Source organism: Mixophyes fleayi, chromosome 2, assembly GCF_038048845.1.
Source record: "Mixophyes fleayi isolate aMixFle1 chromosome 2, aMixFle1.hap1, whole genome shotgun sequence".
Lineage (NCBI taxonomy): Eukaryota > Metazoa > Chordata > Amphibia > Anura > Limnodynastidae > Mixophyes > Mixophyes fleayi.
This window is the reverse complement of record NC_134403.1, coordinates 230,234,901-230,254,758: the sequence shown is the minus strand read 5'-3', so window position 1 is coordinate 230,254,758 and position 19,858 is coordinate 230,234,901. Positions and strand designations below refer to the sequence as shown.

The 19,858-nt window shown below is 40.5% G+C and overlaps 1 protein-coding gene across 5 annotated transcripts in view; it reads right to left on the bottom strand.

Annotated features, from left to right (window-relative positions):
• ELAPOR1 (endosome-lysosome associated apoptosis and autophagy regulator 1) overlaps nucleotides 1-19,858 on the bottom strand; it is a 298,128-nt gene that overhangs the window by 128,662 nt on the left and 149,608 nt on the right. For 3 of the 5 annotated variants that reach the window (XR_012688102.1, XM_075195584.1, XM_075195585.1), the window contains exons 4-5: nucleotides 10,854-11,001; nucleotides 8,235-8,315 (exon numbers count right to left, since the gene is read on the bottom strand). Coding sequence is in view for 4 of the 5 variants with exons in the window: in XM_075195584.1 (XP_075051685.1) it covers nucleotides 8,235-8,315; nucleotides 10,854-11,001 (229 nt within the window). In the remaining variant the exon portion in view is untranslated. Of the gene's footprint in view, nucleotides 1-8,234; nucleotides 8,316-10,038; nucleotides 10,163-10,853; nucleotides 11,002-19,858 lie in introns of those variants that run through there. The other 2 variants (XM_075195587.1, XM_075195586.1) reach the window with 2 other exon arrangements.

Genomic DNA, 19,858 nt, shown 5'->3' with positions numbered 1-19,858 from the left:
TGCAGCGGGGAACCTGGTCAGTGAGCGGCGAAGGAGGTTGCTTCCTCACAACGTTGAAAAAATTATGTTTATAAAAATGAATAATCAATTCCTCAATGAAGTACAGCACTGCCCTCCAGATAGTACAGAGGGACCTGTGGTTGTGGAGTCCAGCGGGGACGAATTGATAATGTGTGAGGAGGAGGAAGTACACACTGTAAGGGGAGAGGAATCAGAGGTTGAGGATGAGGATGACATCTTTCCTCAGTAGAGCCTGTTTAGTTTGTACAGGGAGAGATGAATTGTTATTTTGGTGTGGGGGCCCAAACAAACCAATCATTTCAGCCACAGTTGTTTGGTAGGCCCTGTCGCTGAAATGATTGGTTTGTTAAAGTGTGCATGTCCTATTTCAACAACATAAGGGTGGGTGGGAGGGCCCAAGGACAATTCCATCTTGCAACTATTTTTTTGGCATTATGTGACCATTCAACAGTCGTTTGCCATGTTCAAAAAGTAAAAGAAAATGTCAACAAATTCAAAAAATGTAATCAAAAGTTAAATGCCCTGTCATTATTTAAAACAAGAGGGTTTGACGTGCTAGAATTAGTGTAGTGTTAATATGTTATAAACACTACACTTGGAACTTGGAGAAGGTATTGTGGCCCAGGTATCAAATTTAGTACCGGGGCTACCCCACTACACAGTCCAGAATTTTTTTTTTGGAAATTCAGAGCCATGGAGGGTTTTTTATTAATTATATTGTGGTGACCACTCCTCTACGCAGTCCAGATACATTTATTGGTGCGATTCATACAAGTTCAGGGTTTTTAATTTATATTGTGGTGAGTGACCACTCCTCTACGCAGTCCAGGTACATTTTTTGGTGCGATTCAGACCAGTTGATGGTTTTCTTATTATATTGTGGTGACCCACTCCTCTACGCAGTCCAGATACATTTATTGGTGCGAATCATACAAGTTCAGGGTTTTTAAATTATATTGTGGTGACCCACTCCTCTACGCAGTCCAGATACATTTATTGGTACGAATCATACAAGTTCAGGGTTTTTAAATTATATTGTGGTGACCACTCCTCTACGCAGTCCAGGTACCTTTTTTGGTGCGATTAAGACCAGTTGATGCTTGTTATTAAATGTTATTGAGGTTAATAATAGCGTAGGAGTGAAAATAAGCCCAAAAACTTGATTTTTGAACTTTTTATGCTTTTTTCAAAAAAAATCTGAATCCAAAACCTTAAATCCGAACCAAAACCTTTCGGCAGGTGTTTTGCGAAACAAATCCGAACCCAAAACATCGCGAAAATCCGAATCCAAAACACAAAACACGAGACGCCAAAAGTCGCCGGTGCACATCCCTAGTTTTATTCCAGTCACAAGTGGTGTTCTTGTCTCATCTGTTCAGACCTTAAACTGAACAGGTTGCAGAGATTTTTTCTTAGGGGCCATTAATATATTAATACACTTTGATCATATCTCTCCCTTAATTTTCTCTTTCAAAGTATAAATAAATCTAGTTCTGATAACATTTCCTCTAAATTAGCTATACAATATACCTTATTAATATGGTTGCCCAACCCTGTACTCTCTCCAGTTTCAAGAAATTCTTTTGGTATATTTGCCCACACACTATAACTGCATATTCATGGTGAGGTCTCATAAGTGATTTATAAAGGAGCAAAATTTTAGTTTTGTTTCAAGAGACTATGGGGTCAATTTATTAATATGTGGCGATATATAAATATGTATAGTAAATATACAATGACATTTTGCTGAGGCAGCTGGGCAAGAAAGAACACTGGCACTGCACCAATATTTGGTGGGAGTATATGTTATCTATCAGCTGTGGTGCACCGCCAGTGAGGCATTGTCATCCTTCGGTGATGATGTGTGTGACTGGATCACTTATAAGTAACTTATAGTATAATTTAATTTAAAGGAAATAGCGCAGGGCGCTTATTTATATAATTGCAAATGTACTTATTTTTGATATTGTGTTTATTTTGAGAAAGAAAACATCTTTATTTCTGAGACCAGGCGAGAAAATTATTTTTTTTATTTAACGATGCTAGAGGAAATCTCCAATTAGGCAGAGGTGCGGAGGGAATCTGATAGCAGGAAATGCTAAGTAAGTCTTTTGAGATGAAGTGTCAAATGGTTGCTCTGGCACAAGGTCCGGCAGGGACTTGTTACTGTGTGGCCTTTTGTACAGATTGTTAGAACTTATCTGAACATTGTACACATCACAAGATGCAGGACATCACAGCAAGTTTTAAAATATTACAGATAAGTGTAAATATTGTTAGCTTTGCATTACATGTAAATCCATGTTTGGGTAAACATATTGCATCCTGATTCTAAAAATAGCTCAGACCTCAAGGGGGCTGGCTTACCCTGTGAAACTGTGTCCAAATCTGTATAAAAAGCACTGACGTGTATTGAAAATTGTACTTCTGTTCCATCTGGCCTGATCACTGGTACCTTCAATCAGTGTGACTGCAAATAAACATCACTTGCTTCAAAGACCTGCTTGAAACTTCTTCCATACCTGACAATCCTGTGACCTACAGATTGGACCCAAAGTCTTATCTGAGGTTTGGACCCAGTATTCAGTACCACCGCTCTGCCCGCTACCCAGCAGCTCTGGACAGTGTGATAGGCCGGGGGGATCCATCCACAGCAACCCTGATCCATAGGAAGGGGTCAGGAGTACCAGCCCAGGTACACCAGTAACAGGGTTCACTCGCAGCATCAGTTACCCAGAGAAACCCAGTTCTGGTTGCCGGTAAAGTAGTCCAGTGGTGGCAGCATTTGTAAACCCCTCCTACTGCGGCAAGAGGGTGCATTTGGGATAACTTAAGGGAACGGTGGCAAAGTAAGCCCAGTCGGTTCCCAGCAGCAACAGACAGGGTGGCATAGGTGGTCCATCCTGTCACAATGTGCCTAGCCTCTACAAGTACAGGACCATTTTAAAACTCTGTGCTGCGCTCTCTACCTGTTCATGCAGCGTATGTAAAAGAGATATTTACCATTCAACTCCTGGAAGGCCGAACAGTGAGCAACCAATCTAGGCCTCAACCCCCCAAACATCTGGACATTATATCAGTAGTTTTTCTGTTTAATAAACAGGCCTCCTTATACCCAATCAGCCCCAGAATTAATGAACAACATTGACATTGAATAAATATTCCTGTCCCCCCCATACAGCCCTGACATTAAATTAATACCACCCATATTTAATAATTAGATCTCCTTCCCCCTAACCAGATCAAAATTAAATAGTGTTTACATTTAATAAATAAACCTCATTCCTACCAACCACCCTCAACATTAAATTAATAGTATGCCCATGTATTATGCAGATCTATTTCCCCCACTGATATGAAGTTAATAGCATTCCCATTTAAAACATACCTATTTGTCCCATACCTGACAAATTTCTGACTATCCCCTCTGGAAAGTCCTGGAGAGGCGGTCAAGTGGCACGCACTGGGAGTCCCCCGAACATTGTGGGGGAGTAGATAAGTATGATTTCTTCCACCCACCAGCCCCAACATTAAATTAATAACATTCCCATATAATAGAAAAGGATTCTTTTTCCCACCACCCCCATGATCAAATTAATAGCTTACAAACTTCCACCATATTTATTAGATTATTATTGCTAATAAATAAACCACCATATTTTGATTATAATACCGATTTATATTTTATAATAAAATTATTGATTGTTTTATAGCATTTATTACAAAATATTTATGTACCACAAAGAAAATCCCCCATCTCTCCATCCCCGTATTCATTCCAACCTGTTCTCTCCAGCACACCCCGCTACTCTCTCTGAAGTGATTCAATTACCTTCTCCTTTGCTTCTACTTTATTCTTTGCCTTCTTCCCGGCTCCTCTCCACTAACAGTTTTCTGATGTCACAAAGCTGCAGGGAGTCATTTCCTATATTGCCGGGACGATGCTGAAATGCGATGCTGTTCTCTTGCATTCAAATATATCTGAGGGCTGCAGCATAGTCAAATAACGGATGCCATCTGTGCTCTCTTAGTGGTGGCGGAGAGAGGAAGGCGAGTCAGCCAAAAGCTAATAGCTAAAGCAAACAGTGGAAGGACAATTTGCCATTACACCACTGGTCTCAGGATAAAATCCTTTACGATGTTACAGCTTCCTAGTAACTGTCATAAGCTTTTAGTACTAGCAGTCCCTATTACCCCGGGGTGGAACGAAGCTTACCCTGGGGCAATGATTTTCCCGCCCTCCCTCCCACATAAATGTTTACGAGTCCCCTGGTTTAATACAGAAGGGCAGCATTGCGGCACAGAGCATTTAAGGCTGCTATTAAAGTAACCTTAGTCTCTCTTGGTCAGTGTCTGTATTTATGTTAGTGTTACATATCGCACCAGCTAATCTCTCATTTTCGCTGCTCTGAACTGTATGTATATATATATATATATATATATATATATGCACGCACACACACACACACATATATATATATATATATATATATATATATATAAATACACACATATGTATATACACACACACACACTGTATATATATACAGAGATATATATATATATATATATATATATATATATATGCACACACATATATATATATATATATATATTCATATATATATGCACACATACACATACATACATATATATATATATATATATATATATATATATATATATATATATATACATATATATATACACACACACATATATATATATATATATATATATATATACATACACACACTATATTGCCACAAGCCCCTTGTGCCATCACACACACATTACATTGCAACAAGCTCCTTGTGCCATCACACACTACATTGCCACAAGCCCATTGTGCCATCACACACCCACTACATTGCCACAAACCCCTTGTGCCATCACACACACACTACATTGCCACAAGCCCCTTGTGCCAACACACACTACATTGCCACAAGCCCCTTGTGCCATCACACACACTACATTGCCACAAGCCCCTTGTGCCATCACACACACACACTATATTTCCACAATCCCCTTATGCCATCACACACACACTACATTGCCACAAGCCCCTTGTGCCGTCACACACACACTACATTGCCACAAGTTCCATGCCATCACACACACACACTACATTGCCACAAGTCTCCTGTGGCATCACACACACAGTACATTGCCACAAGCCTCCTGTGGCATCACACACACACTACATTGCCACAAGCCTCCTGTGCCATCACACACACACACTACATTGCCACAAGCCCCGTGCCATCACACACACACACACACACACACACACTACATTTCCACAAGCCCCTTGTGCCATCACACACACACTACATTGCCACAAGCCCCTTGTGCCAACACACACACACTACATTGCCACAAGCCCCTTGTGCCAACACACACACTACATTGCCACAAGCCCCATGCCATCACACACACACACTACATTGCCACAAGCCCCGTGCCATCACACACACACTACATTTCCACAAGCCCCTTGTGCCATCACACACACACTACATTGCCACAAGCCCCTTGTGCCATCACACACACACTACATTGCCACAAGCCCCTTGTGCCATTACACACACACTACATTGCCACAAGCCCCTTGTGCCATCACACACACACTACATTACCACAAGCCCCTTGTGCCATCACACACACACTACATTGCCACAAGCCCCTTGTGCCATTACACACACACTACATTGCCACAAGCCCCTTGTGCCATCACACACCCACTACATTGCCACAAGCCCCCTTGTCATCACACACACACACACACACACATACACCAGCACCTGTCACTTACCTTTAAGCGCACTTCCGCTGCATCTCTACTCACTGCTCAGACAGGAAGTGAAGTGAGCACTTCCTGTCTGAGGCCAATCACGATTGGCTGCCTGTTGCTGCCACTGAACACCAATGATTTGATCCTTGATACCCCCTGCCCGCGGCACCCCCAAAACACAGGAATAGCAGTGCATCTAGGTTTAGAGATATACAGGTCTGAGACATGTGTGACAAAGTAAAAGTATAAAATGTGATTTAACTTACATGCTTTGAAAGTGTCTTCCCCAGCTATAGCAGAGCTGACAAGTTTGCCTACAATGATGAGTAATTACAGAGCACCTGAGTAGACTTCCTCATAAAGACAGTCCATTAAGTAAAGGCTGTGAGAGGAGTCTCAACTATAAGAACCTGTCCTGTGTATGGCGACCGATGTTAAAGACTGTCCGGTGACTAGACAGGAGCTTTATGTCTAGCCAGTGATAGGTTGTCTGGTATATATATATGTGTGTAATGTGTATATATTATAGTCGAAAGGTTGTTGTTCAGACCAAACACCAGGAGAAGAAATGGGACGGTGACCATGGCTGTTGGTGCCATTGCCAGACGGGGTGATTTCAGCATCTTGATAATGAGAAAGGTCAAGACTAGAATGGGCAAACTGGTTCAAGCTGACAGTAATGCAACAATAATTAAAATACCTATGGATTACAACAGTGATAAAGGAAGAGCATCTCTGAACACACACCAGGTTCCACTCCTGTCAGCTAAGAACAAGAAAATCAGTCTACAGTGGGGACAGGTTTATCAAAATAGGACAATTGTAGATTGGAAAAATATTGCATGTGACATGTAGATGGTAGGGTCAGAATTTGTTGAAAAACAATATGAATTCATGGATCCATCCTGCATTGTATCAACGGTGCAGGCTTCTGGTGGTGGTCTAATGGTGTTGGAATGTTTTCTTGGCAAGCCTTAGGTCCCTTAATATCAATTGAGCATGTTTAAAAAGTCACAGCCTACCTGGGTACGGTTGCTGAATTAAACAGAGCACCTTTGGAATGTGGTGGAACGGGAGTTTCACAGCATGAATGCGCAGCCGACATGTTTGCATTGTGATGCTAATATGTCAACATATTCCAGCACTGTGTCGAATTATGCCACAAAGATTTTAGGCTTTTCTGGGGACAAAGGGTGGCACTATTCAATACAAGAAAGGTGCATTTTATAAAGTGGCCATAGTGTAATACTATGTGACCTGTGCATGGGCTTCTGGCAGTTCTGGAACTACTGTGGGGCAGGGGATGTGGCCACTATGGTGCCCAGATGTAAGGGTGGAACTGCAGTGCCATGGCCCCCCAAACTGCAGTGCCAGTGGCCCCCCAAAGCCCCAACGCTCTGGCCGCACATACTCATAAGAGCCCCCTTTCTCTGCTCTTTTCAGAGCAAAGTGTGGGACCTGGGAGGTACATCTACATTGCTGGTCCCCTATCCAAACTTTGCTATGTGGTACGGCCATGCAGAGTACCTCCTGTAGCTCCTGGAAGTTGCAGCTGTGATTCTGATATATCAATATGCACAGAGACTTGGGCAGTACTACATCTTCCAGAAAGTCAGAATACTGTTCATTTTAGAAAACAAAACAACCAGCTACTGAATTAATATAAACTGAAATAATCTGGCCATCTCACTATTTATTGGGACACATTCTTGGTCATCTTCGTGTATTTAATAGCAGATGTGTCTACATCTAAAGGTAGCCCCAAAGACTAATTTTTGTCATGAAAATAGTAGATGTTCTAATTAATTGAGGAGGTGGTCTAAATATTTTAGTTGGCAGCACTGTGAAGTGACATTTTTACCTTCTACAACATGAGCATCTGTCTTTGTTAGATTGTATGCCTCTAGTGGTCATATAAGCACATTGATCAGGTGCTGGTTGGCAAATTTTAGCCTGGGGGGTTGAAACACAGATCAGCAGCCTATTAGGAACATTTTAAAGGAAAACAATGGAGGAAGTCCAGTGACCCAGCCTAAGGTAGCCCACTACGGAACCAGCCCAGGGAGAAGATGCCCCCTCCCCCCAGCTCAGCCAGCCCCTGAAGTTTACACATACAGCAATAAAATGTGCTATATCTTCCTATTTTCCTTTTCTTTTTGCCCCTAACTCTTCACTTACACCTGTAATTCCAATAGACCCTCTACTAAATTTGGAAGTACTCACAAAACAACCTGCCCCAATTTTCTCATATTTAGAATAACCATTATTATCTCACTATAAACCTGAGCCAGGTAGGGAAAATCTTTAGCCAGTGGAGAGATTATTCATAATAGTCTAGGGTGTGTTTCCTTAATTCTCTACTATAGCTTATGCAGATATCTTATGTTTATAATTATAACCTATAAGAGAGATTTACTTGGTGAAAACTCCAGCCATTTTCAGTGGTCTTCATCCATCTGGATTCCTCTTCTCTTGGTTGGCACTGATCATTTTGAACCTTAAAACATAGCGAAAAATGTTTTAACATTGTTGAAATGGAAAGTGACCTAAGTATGATATGTTTTATTTTGGTAATGATAATTCTAGCTGGGAACTTTTCACCAGGATGAAGGCTTGTCACAACACTTTCAATACCTATTATGAGAAACCCCCCCAAAAATGTGTATAAATTATCTCTCCAGAAAAAAACTAGAGCTGTTCACTGAAGAATACTACAGTTGAGTATTTCAGGTACACGAATAATCAGAGCGTGTAAGTAGAACATATTAGCCTCGAAATTTACATGACCATTCATTTCCACTACTAATCTGACTTGTTTAGATACATTTAACTAATCTGTAAACAGAACAATGTCTTCCTTTAATTGTTTCCAGTTCATGAATTGACTCTATCCTACTTAGAAACAAGACATTTCTTTAAAATTAGATATATTGTGACAAGTTGCTTTGTACTCTCACTTCCATATGTACTCAATACTTGCAAAATAGTTTCCTATAGTTGCCAGGGGCTTGGATCAGCAAAAAGAACTCAAAGGAAATGTCATGGCTTGGGCACAAATATTCAAAGTAGATAGTTCCTTCCTTTTTCATATTCCATGAATGCACCAGTGTGTCTAAGCCGTCATCAGTGTTTGTTGGCACATAATACTTGGACTAATGTATACACATAAACTTAAAAACAAAAACACAAATGGAGTTTCAGACCTAACCATAGTAATAGTTACAACATAATACTAATATAGTTTCCTTGTCGGTTATATAGAGAGAGAATTTCTGGAAGTGTGTGTATCAATTTATATTCATGGAAATTTGCAGACACAATCCCCCTGACACTTAAGTCTGAACAGTGGCCCCCAAAGCAATGGTTGACAAATAGCTATGTCCTCCACACACCTTAGCCCATTCTATATGATATAGGATTATTGTGAAAGCAGTTTTGTAGTATATGCTCATTGTTGCTGTGGATTATATTTTAGGTGCACAAAGAAGTGGAAAAATTATATTTGTGTTTTGTTGGCTTTTTTTTCTGTGTTTAAGAAGTGCACCAGAACAGAATGTTTACTGTTACTGTATTAGCATCACACTGCCAGAGCTAATTCCACAACAGAAACATGCATCTGAATGGTGGATTGATATCATGACATTATTTTCCCAAAACTGTCAAGACAAACATAAAACATGTTTTATGTTTAAATTACTCTTTAATAGGTGTCTGTGGCTTTCTAACAATTATTCCACTTGCAGTCATATCAGGAGACATTTAACAGGTCTCAAGTTTCTCCAACATGTGTCTTTGACAGTGGGTTGGCAGTTCTCATGTGACTGTCCAAAAGCACCTGGGTTGTATATGCTACAATAACTTCAACTGGGGTGTCTCACAAGTTTAACAGAGGCAGGATAGGTCTTTGCTATATAACTTGGCTTCCATTAGTATTCATTTAACAGTCTGTACCCCTCTCTCTGCCATCCTATTAGACTGAAGAAAATGGAGTCTTGAGGTGGTTTGGCAAATGTCCTACTACTTAGGTTGAAAATATTTTGTCCTACATTGTGGAGCATTGTGAAATGAGAAATTCTGGAATGCCATTTCAAGACAAACTGTGAATAGTCATCAAACTTCTAGCACATCTAGTCTTACCTATTTTAACAACAATAAATTTTGAATAATGATTCTACTTGTTATTGTTATTATGCTAGCCTTCTACTTCTGGAGATACTTACAAAACAAAAACATTCATCTGAATGGTGGCTTGATATCAACATGGCTCTAAGTAAAGCTCACCCAACTGTGTTGCATGATTTGTTGATTGTTTAAGGTTTTTTCAGAGTATTCCAACTATGCTTCTCAAGTACCACCAACAGCTCATGTTTTGTGGATTTCTGTATGCAAGAACAGATGGCATAATTATTTAAGCCAAATAAATAAATAAACTAATTACTAAATTGAGAAACCTTAGATTATTGTAATTGAACATATGCTCTCTGCCTTAGATACAGATAGGTTTAAGCTATTAGTCAAAGAGTATTGTTTGGATTTTTAGGTTGCTTAAACCACAACTTGAAGGGTTGTATAAGGTATAACATTTTCCTTTCTGCATGTAAACGTGATGGCAATTCTGTAATTATTAAGTAAACAGATTGTATGAGCATTCTATTGCCACATAGGTGCCTACAGCAGGTATTTAGTACAGAGAGTGCCTTATCTGTGTTGTCTGTTGTACATCATAAGAACCGGGATAAGGAGTGTGAAGGACAGTATTAGTAAGACAATGTGAGACCATTATGTACATGATCAGGCCTTAGGCATAGTAGAGTCAGAGTATGTATAAACTTAAATTCACCATTACACATTGCTACCTATTAATGGTCTTTATGACTGACACTCCATTCATGTTTTAGTGTTTTACAGAGGTATAGGAAACTCTTGTCAACTGTGGAGCTGCCTTGTGGTCGGGACATAAATATTAAAAGCTGATAGTGTTTGAGCATTTAACAGTGTTTGTTGGCAACTATTATTTGAAATAATGGATACTCACAAAGAACTCAAAAACAATATTACTGTCTGGATATAAATATTCAAAGTTGATGGTTCCCTCCTGTTTCAAGTTGATAGAATACATTAAAGTTGCTGAGCACTCATCAGTGTTTGATGCCACATATTCACCACTGGCCCCCCATTGTGACCTTGAGAAAAGAGACATAATAGAATACACATGATATAGGCAAACCAAAAAGATTGGGGCAGAGGCATACAGAAGATAACAGAGAAGAACACACATGATCTTACTTATTAAGCGTAAAAAGGCCATGGTGGAGTATAAAATCATCTTTGGTTCTGTGCAGCTCAGTTTGCATAAATAAGTCCACCCCCAACCCAGTTAATACTTGGTTGAACCAATTATAGCTCAGAGTCTATTTGGGTAAGTGACTATCAGTTTTGAACATCTAGACCAGTGGTTCTTAACCTGTGTTCGATAAAACCCCAGGGGTTCGTGAGTTAGTCTCAGGGGTTCGGCAGAGGTCTGTGTCCATTCGCCAGGGTTGCCAGGTGCATTAATATACTTTTTGCATTCAAACAATACTTTTATCTGTGCTGCAGGGAACGCGTTGGATCGAGACCTTTGAAATCATATTGAAGTTTCACTGGAAATTTTATTTTGACTCACTCAGGCCTCCGTACACAGGAAGTTTTATGCGCTCCACCTGCAATCCAGAAGTCTCCGGTCAGAAGAAAATACCGCGACTGAGAGTTTAGTTGGTATTGGACACATCTATCCATCTCAGAAGTTTCCAACCACGGACGAAAAGAGCGGAGAGGAACCAGGAGGATCAGCGCATATTCAAGGAAAGAGTATGGTAAGAACGCATATTTCAACCATCCGAAAGAGTTATAACATTTATTCATCTGTGTTTCGTATGTGCACAACATTCATCAGTATCCCGTGCACTGTACTTCCTTTTTAATATTCCAATCCAATCCCTTTGTACTATGTCGTGCAAATTAAGAAAATGGTCGAACGAATATGTACAATATGGACTCACGTTTATAACAGAATGTGAAGAAAGTCAGCGTCCTCAATGCATGATTTGCAATGCCAAGTTGAGTAATTCTAGTCTAGCACAGGCAAAACTAAGGGAACACTTCCTAAAGCTGCACTGAGATGGGAAATACAAGAACACAACGCTTGCTGAATTCAAGGTGAACAGAGCCAGATTCGATGAAAGGGCCACTCTGCCTGTTTTCGGCTTTGTACCCATCGACAAACCGATCTTAACAGCATCATACAAAGTTGCGTACCTGATCGCAAAGCAGGGAAAACCACACACCATTGATGAAATACTCGTAAAACCAGCTGCGTTGAAGGTGGCGAATATCATGCTGGGAAAAGCTGCTGAAAATAAGTTGTCCCAAATTCCTCTTTCAAATGACACCATAAGCAGCAGAATAGATGACATAAGCAATGACATCTTGGCTCAAGTAGTTGAAGATCTGATTTCAAGAAAAGCAAAATTCAGTCTCCAACTCAACGAGACCACCGATGTTTCCAATCTAAGCCAGCTTGTTGTATTTGTGCGCTATGTGAAAGACGACATGATAAATGAAGATTTTTTATTTTGTAAGCCTCTTACAACAACAACTAAGGCAGCCGATGGGAAGAAACTTGTGGATGACAACGATCTTTCGTGAGATATGGTTTCTGTAATTTGTTCCATTATTTCTCGAACCTTGCTCCAGCCATTTTCCGCTCTATTTCTATGAGCTTTCTAGTACCTCCTGCAAAGAAGTATTCCCACAACATGATACTGCCACCACCATGCTTCACTGTAGAGATGGTGCTTTCAATGTGATGTGCAGTCTTAGGTTGGTGCCAAGCATAGCACTTAGCATTGAGGCTGAAAAGTAAAATTTTGGTCTCATCAGACAATAGAATCTTTTACTACAATGCCATGTCTCCCATGTGTCTTAAGGCAAACTATACCCACGATTTGATATGAGTTTCTTTCAACCCAGCTTGAAGCGTGCTATAGTTGTCTCATGCACATTTACTACCATTTCTGTCATGGAAGACTGTACGCTCTTTTAGAGTTGACATTGGCCTCTTGTTGGTCTCACTAAGTACAGCTATTCTCACCTAGGCACTCAGTTTTGGAGGACACCCTATTCTAGGGAGATACACAGTTGTTCCACATATTCTCAATTTTTGTATGATGGACTTAACTGTGCTTCGGAGTATTTTCAATGCCTTAGAAATATTCATGTACCATTTTTCTGATTGCTACTTCTCAATGACCTTGTCATGGATCTACTGGAAAGTTCTTTCGTCTTCAGTCTTTGTAAATGCCCTAGCTGCCTGGGGCACCACACAGATAGGTGTATTTATGCTGCATTCATTTGACACAGTTAACTTAACAGGGGTGGCATCCAATAAACTATTAATGTAAAATCTACTATGCATATTAAAGGATGGATAATTAATTTGACAAATGTTGGGATTACATTTTGTGGCATTTTATCAAGTAATACATTTCAAATAAATGAATCATGGTTCCATGTTGTAACACAGCAAAATATGAAAAAGTCCAAGGATGTGAATACCTTTTTTAGCCACTGTAGCTGCTTCAAGGGCATCATAAATTAGATCCCTTAAGGGATATTTTACAAAGTGCAAAATCTATGGACCTGAAAAGCTTCTTTATGTGTACAAGTCTTCTACGTGTCCGCTTTTAATTCCACGGTACAAGACACTTCACTGTCTTTGGAAACACACTCAAAAAATCAATCTGCTTCTAGAGTTGCAGGTGCCCCAGAAAATGAGCAGTGTAAACTGTTAAAACGTCACATCAAAGTCCAACATATTATCTCCATATTTATCAATTTAAACTTTTCCTTTGTTTTCTAAAATACTGCTGTTTGTAGCTTAATTTGGATTGTACTATTAAGACACAAGAGGCTTTTAGTAGAGATGCTCAGGCTCGGTTACCTGAGAACCGAACACACCTGAAAGTAGCATATTCGAGTACCTAGCCAAACCGGCTTACTACTTTCGCGCTTTTTCGGAATCGAAAATGAGGCAAAAAGTCATCGCTACGTCGTCGGATCTCGAATCTCACGAGTTCTGAATTCTATAAGTACTGCCCTCCACGACGATCTAGCGCCATTTCACAGAGGGACACAGAAGGGGTAGCACAGTCTGTAGAGCTTTTGGGCAGCAACATAGATAGAATAGAAAGAGGAGGGGGTAGCATTGTTCAACAAAATCTACAGTGACATTTTTAAGAGCTCCATTGCTCCATTGCTAATTATCATTGCTGAAATACAAATACTTGGGCTGGCAGACTTGTTGTAAAACTGTAAATCTGCAGTCACATTGTACTGTGTTATATTGGTAACACACAAAGAGAAGAGCTCCATTGCTCCATTGCTAATTATCATTGCTGAAATACAAATACTTGGGCTGGCAGGCTTGATGTAAAACTGTAAATCTGCAGTCACATTGTACTGTGTTATATAGGTTACACACAAAGAGGAGTGCTCCATTGCTAAGTGTCGTTGCTGAACTACAAATACTAGTCCTGACAGGCTTTTCTTCTGAATTTGCAGTCAAATTGTACGGTGTTATATAGGTTACACACAAAGAGGAGTGCTCCATTGCTAAGTGTCATTGCTGAAATACAAATACTAGGCTTGGCAGACTTTGAATTTGTAGTCAAAGTGTACGGTGTTATCAAAATGGATTCACAGCACTACACAGAAGAGCAGGAGCACCAAGCAGCTGCTGGCACTAGTCATGATGATAGTAATCCCTTTACGTCATCTGGTAAAGCCTATGTAAAAGTGCATAATGTTTTTAAGTCAGGGAAACAAAAATGTAAAAAAACACGTTTTACCTTGGTCAAGAAAAAAAGACCTTTAATCCAGGCAAAGTTATCTGCAGAAAAAAATAAAATTGCCAATATGCCATTCTACACATGCAGTGGCAAAGAAAGAATGTGGTCTTCACCTTTCTCTATGAGTGCAGGTTCTGCAACTGTCACTGAGTGTCACACGCCGGTCCCATAGCTAGGTGCCGGCGCTGTGACTTTCCCTTTAAATACCCTGATTGTGCTTGCTTCTGTTTCAGAGACATTACTTTCACACAAGTGTTTCTTGCTACCTTGATCTGGACCTCCTCCCGAATCTCATTGGTCCTGGAGCACTATTTTAACCTCCCATGATTATGGACTCATTGCCTGTTCTTCGTGTTACTCACGCTGCATTGGGATCTGGCTGTATACCTTGACTACCCGTTTTGTCCGTTACCTGCTCGCTGGGCTATACTTGCTGCTGAAGTTACCTGTCATCTTTGACTCCTGGTCGGCTCAGCTGAAACTCCTCTCCGCTGTTCATCTGCAAGCTGAAACTCCCCTCCGCTGTTCATCTGCACGCTGAACTACCATCGTGAGTTGTTTGCTACATCTGTGCCTATCTGTTGGCTCAAGTTCACCTCTATCTGGCTGGCTATATCGCTACATCTCACTGATAGAGCTACTATCAAGTTACTTGTCACCTGTAGTTCCACGTCTGGCACGGTTTATCCTTACTCTGCTGTTAACCTGTTTGCTGGACTGTTATTGTGAACTGCTTGCTGTGTCTGTGGCTATTACTTCAGCTCAAGTTGCGTGCCTCTGTTCAGCTGCCTCATACTACAGTGAACTCACCTTGCATTTGAGACTGGAACATCCAAGTCCTTGGATGTTGTTTAACGCTTACTGCACTGCTAGATAAGAATCACTGTGTTACCAGTAACCACCTGCTATGTTGAATCATCTCTATTCTCGGATCAGCCAAGTTCTATATACTACTCTGTTTGGACTTTAGCTGTACCAGTGATTCACATTCATCTGCTCTGTGTTTCTCTATTGGATCCAAGTGTTCTTATTCATCACCTCTGCGTTGAACTGTTGTATTATTCATCTCATGCTGTTGCCAAGGGTTACCAACCATAAAGTAGCATATGTGATTTGTCTCTGCAATCTGACCAACTGCTGTGTGTTCATCTCTGCTGATATATATATATATATATATATATATATATATATATATATTTTCTCTCATTCCTGTTGTACCATCAGTCAATACACTACTTTGTAGCACTACTATTATCTCCTGTGTTATTATCAGTGATGCTTATGAGCCATGAACTTTTAAACCTGTGAATATCACCATTCTGCATATCATTGTGTTCTACCTCCACTATCCTCTACTAATACTAGTCTATAGTAGAGGCAAGGGATCTACTAAAATCGTTCAGAGCCGTGACACTGAGGCATCTTCTTGTAAGGTCAGTCGTGACCAAGCAAGACCTTGTCATTCAGACTCCAAAAGTGGTGTCCAAATAATTTTACGTGTAAAAGCCGAGCTGAAAGAAAACAGTAAGGCATTAGAGGAAAATGTATGTTCAGAATCAGAAATTACACAAATCCCTGAGAAGAGTCCATTTACGAGTGCTATGTGTAAAAGTAACCATTCTGATAGTGTATCCATAAAGAAGGCCTCAGCATTTCTGCAGATGTGTGCCTGAACAGCCCGAGTGTAGGCGGTGATACACCAATTGAGGATGCCACTTTGGAATTGCAACAGGATGAGGGGGATATTTGTGTAGCCGACGAGGGTGCTAATGAGGATGTTGATGAGGATGATGTTGTTTGTGTAAGTCCTGCACTGGTGGAAGGATTTATGGCACGTGATAAGAAGAAGGCCATTGTCATGCCTGGACATAAGACCAAAAAATCCACTTCTTATGTGTGGAATTATTTTTACACACACATACTGACAACAGTTATCTAGCCATTTGTAGCGTATGTAAAGCCACAGTCAGTCGAGGTAGGGACCGTAACCATCTAGGAACCTCATCCATGTTACGCAATTTGAAGCGAGTTCATGGCAAGCTGTTGGGAAAATCAGAAACTTATGCTAAAAAAATAACAACAAGCAGTCCATCATTAGCAAGGACCCTTCTCTTGCCTATATCCCAACACCTGCAATCTACACCCACAACACCATCCTCATCAATATCCTCAATAGCGATCGGAGTTAGACCTGCATCCAAGTTGCTAAGGCTACATGATTCCTTTATCCTGAATTCCTCAGAAGAATTCTTGAGCATTAGTCCCACTGCTGCTGCTGCTGCTGCTGCTGCTGCTGGTGGTGAATCTTCATCCCAGTAGCAGACCAAGAAGAAGACTACTAGTAGTTTACAACAATTGACTGTTAAACAATCCTTTGCAAGAGAAAGCAAGTATGAAAGCTGTCACGCAGTCGCAAAGCGGATCACAGACGCCATGGCGACTATGCTAGTATTAGATCTGCGTCCAATATCCACAATTAAGAGCAGCTGGTTTTAGACAGTTACTTGAGGTCTTGTGTCCCCATTACCAAATTCCATCATGACACCATTTCAGTAGTAAAGCTATTCCTCACCTCTACCAGAAGGTTCGTAAAACTGTAATTATTGGGCTACAAAATGCCATTCTACCCACTGTACACTTAGCCACAGATATGTGGACAAGCAGAACTGGGCAAACTAAAGATTATATGACTGTGACAGCCCACTCGGTTGGTGATTCGCCTTCCAGCAGGAACAGTAGCAGCATGTACCCAAGTACGTCACATTTATCAGAGGCAGGCTACTCTGTGTATCACTGGCTTCACTAAGAGGCATACAGCTGACAATCTGTTACAAAAACTAAGGGATGTCATTGAAACATGGCTTATCCTGCTTGGACTCTCCTTAGGATATGTCATTTCTGATAACGCCACCATTATTGTGAGAGCATTACAGCTGGTTGAATTCCATCACATTCCCTGTTTTGCTCACACAATAAACTTGGTGGTGAAGAGCTTTTTAAAAAATGACAGGGACGTGCAGGAGATGCTGTCTTTGGCCGTAAAATATCTGGACATTTCAGGCATTCGGCAACAGTATGTAGGAGATTGCAGCAGCTAAAGGAGCAATTTAATTTGCCCTGTTACCAACTGAAGCAAGAGGTGGTGAGAAGGTGGAATTCCACCCTGTATATGCTTCTGCTGATGGAGGAACAGAGAAAAACCATCCACGCTTACTCCACAAGTCATGACATTGGGAAAGGAAGGGGGATGTATTTTACTCAAGCGGATTGGAGAATACTTTCCGCGTTGTGCAAGGTGCTGAAACCATTCGAAGTAGTCACTGTGAAGTGAGTTCAGACATTGCTAGCTTGAGTCAAGTGATTCACTTAATTAGACTTTTGGAAAAGCAGCTTGAGAAACTGAAATAGGAGATTAAACAAAGCAATTACGCTAAGTATGTCGGACTTGTAGATCAAGTACTTTATTCGCTTCGCCAGGATCCAAGAGTTATCAAAATCTTGAAATCGGATCAATACATTTTGGCGACTGTGCTTGATCCTCAGTTTAAGAGCTATGTCTTCTCTTTGTTTCCAACTGACCCAGATCTAAAGAGATGCAAGGAGCTCCTTGTGAGCAAGATGACAGCTCAAGTGTTACGTGCCAGGACGGTGTCTCCTCCTTCAGTTTCTCACTCAACTGCTGCTAGGAGAAAAACTATCCCAAGAGACCCAGGGATAATGCAGATAACTCAGCACCAAATTTTGACATCTGGTCTGGTCTAAAAGAATTGACCAAAAAACGTGACACCTCTGCCGTAACTCCACCTGATCCTACTATCAGCATCCAAAGGATGGTGAGGGATTCTTTTTATGACAGCATAGAAATAGACACATAAGACAGTCCCTTTACTGGGAGAAAAAAAGGGAATTTGAGCCCCATGTACCAACTCGCTTTGCACTGCCTAAGCTGCCCACACTCCAGTGTGTACTCGTAAAGAGTTTTCAGCACAGCTGGGAACCTTGTCAGCGATCGGCGTAGGAGGCTACTTCCTCAAAACGTGGAAAAAATTATGTTCATAAAAATGAACTTCAAGTTCCACGAGGAAGGTCTTTCCCACCAATTACATCAAAATACTGAGACTTCTGTAACGGTGGATTCCAGTGGTGATGAATTAATAATCTGTGAGGATGATGTACACACTGATGAGGGTGAGGATGAGGCTGAGAATGATGACAACCACATCTTGCCACAGTAGAGTTAATTAACAGCACTGTTACCTTAGGTGGCTTAAGGCCATTGTTACCTTGTTTTATGGGGGTCTAAACAAACCAAGCACTTAAACCACAAGGAGTGGCACTTTTGTTGCTGAAGTGCTTGGTTTGTTAAAGTGTGCATGTCCTTTTTAAGATCCAACATAAGGGTGGGTGGGAGGGCTCAAGGACAATTCCATCTTGGACAACTTTTCTTTTCTGCCACTGCTATGCTAATGTTTCCTAGATGTGCTAGGAACTGCTGTGTGTTTGAGTCATTGCTCTGTTGCTTAGCATCCAGCCAGGTCGCTGCAGTATTTGTCCGAAAGTGTATGAAAATAATATTGTGACCTGTGAGGTGGTCAAAATTGACTGCAAATGACTTGAAATTAGTGTTATTTGAGGTTAATAATAATGTAGGTTTAAAAAAAGAGCAAAATTATCTGATTTTAGCATATTTTAGCAATTTTTCTAAAAAAATACAGATCCAAAACCAAAACACAAGGGGGCGGTTTTTCCAAAACCAAAACACGAAGCTAATCTAGATCCAAAAACATTTCACGGGAGACAGTGAGCATCTGTAGTTTTTAGAGGTACAATAAAGTATGTGATAAAACCTCTTGTGGTTTTATAATATAGTATCATTTTGGAAAATTAGAGGTTTATAGTATTTTTCCCTTTAAGCGACAAACCAGAAATTGTATAACCCTTCTAGGTGTTGTGCTGATCGGCCTGAAGTTATTCAGTGATTATCATTTAGGGCCAAACAATTGTTTTTCCTTGCTCATTTACAGATTGACTTAATTATTGAAGTGAGGAAGCACAGACACTCTTTACAACTCATCCCTTTTATGTGTTTGAATATTTTTATTACATTGATTGAAGTGTGCCTAGAAATGTGCTTACCCTAAAAGGAGCAAGT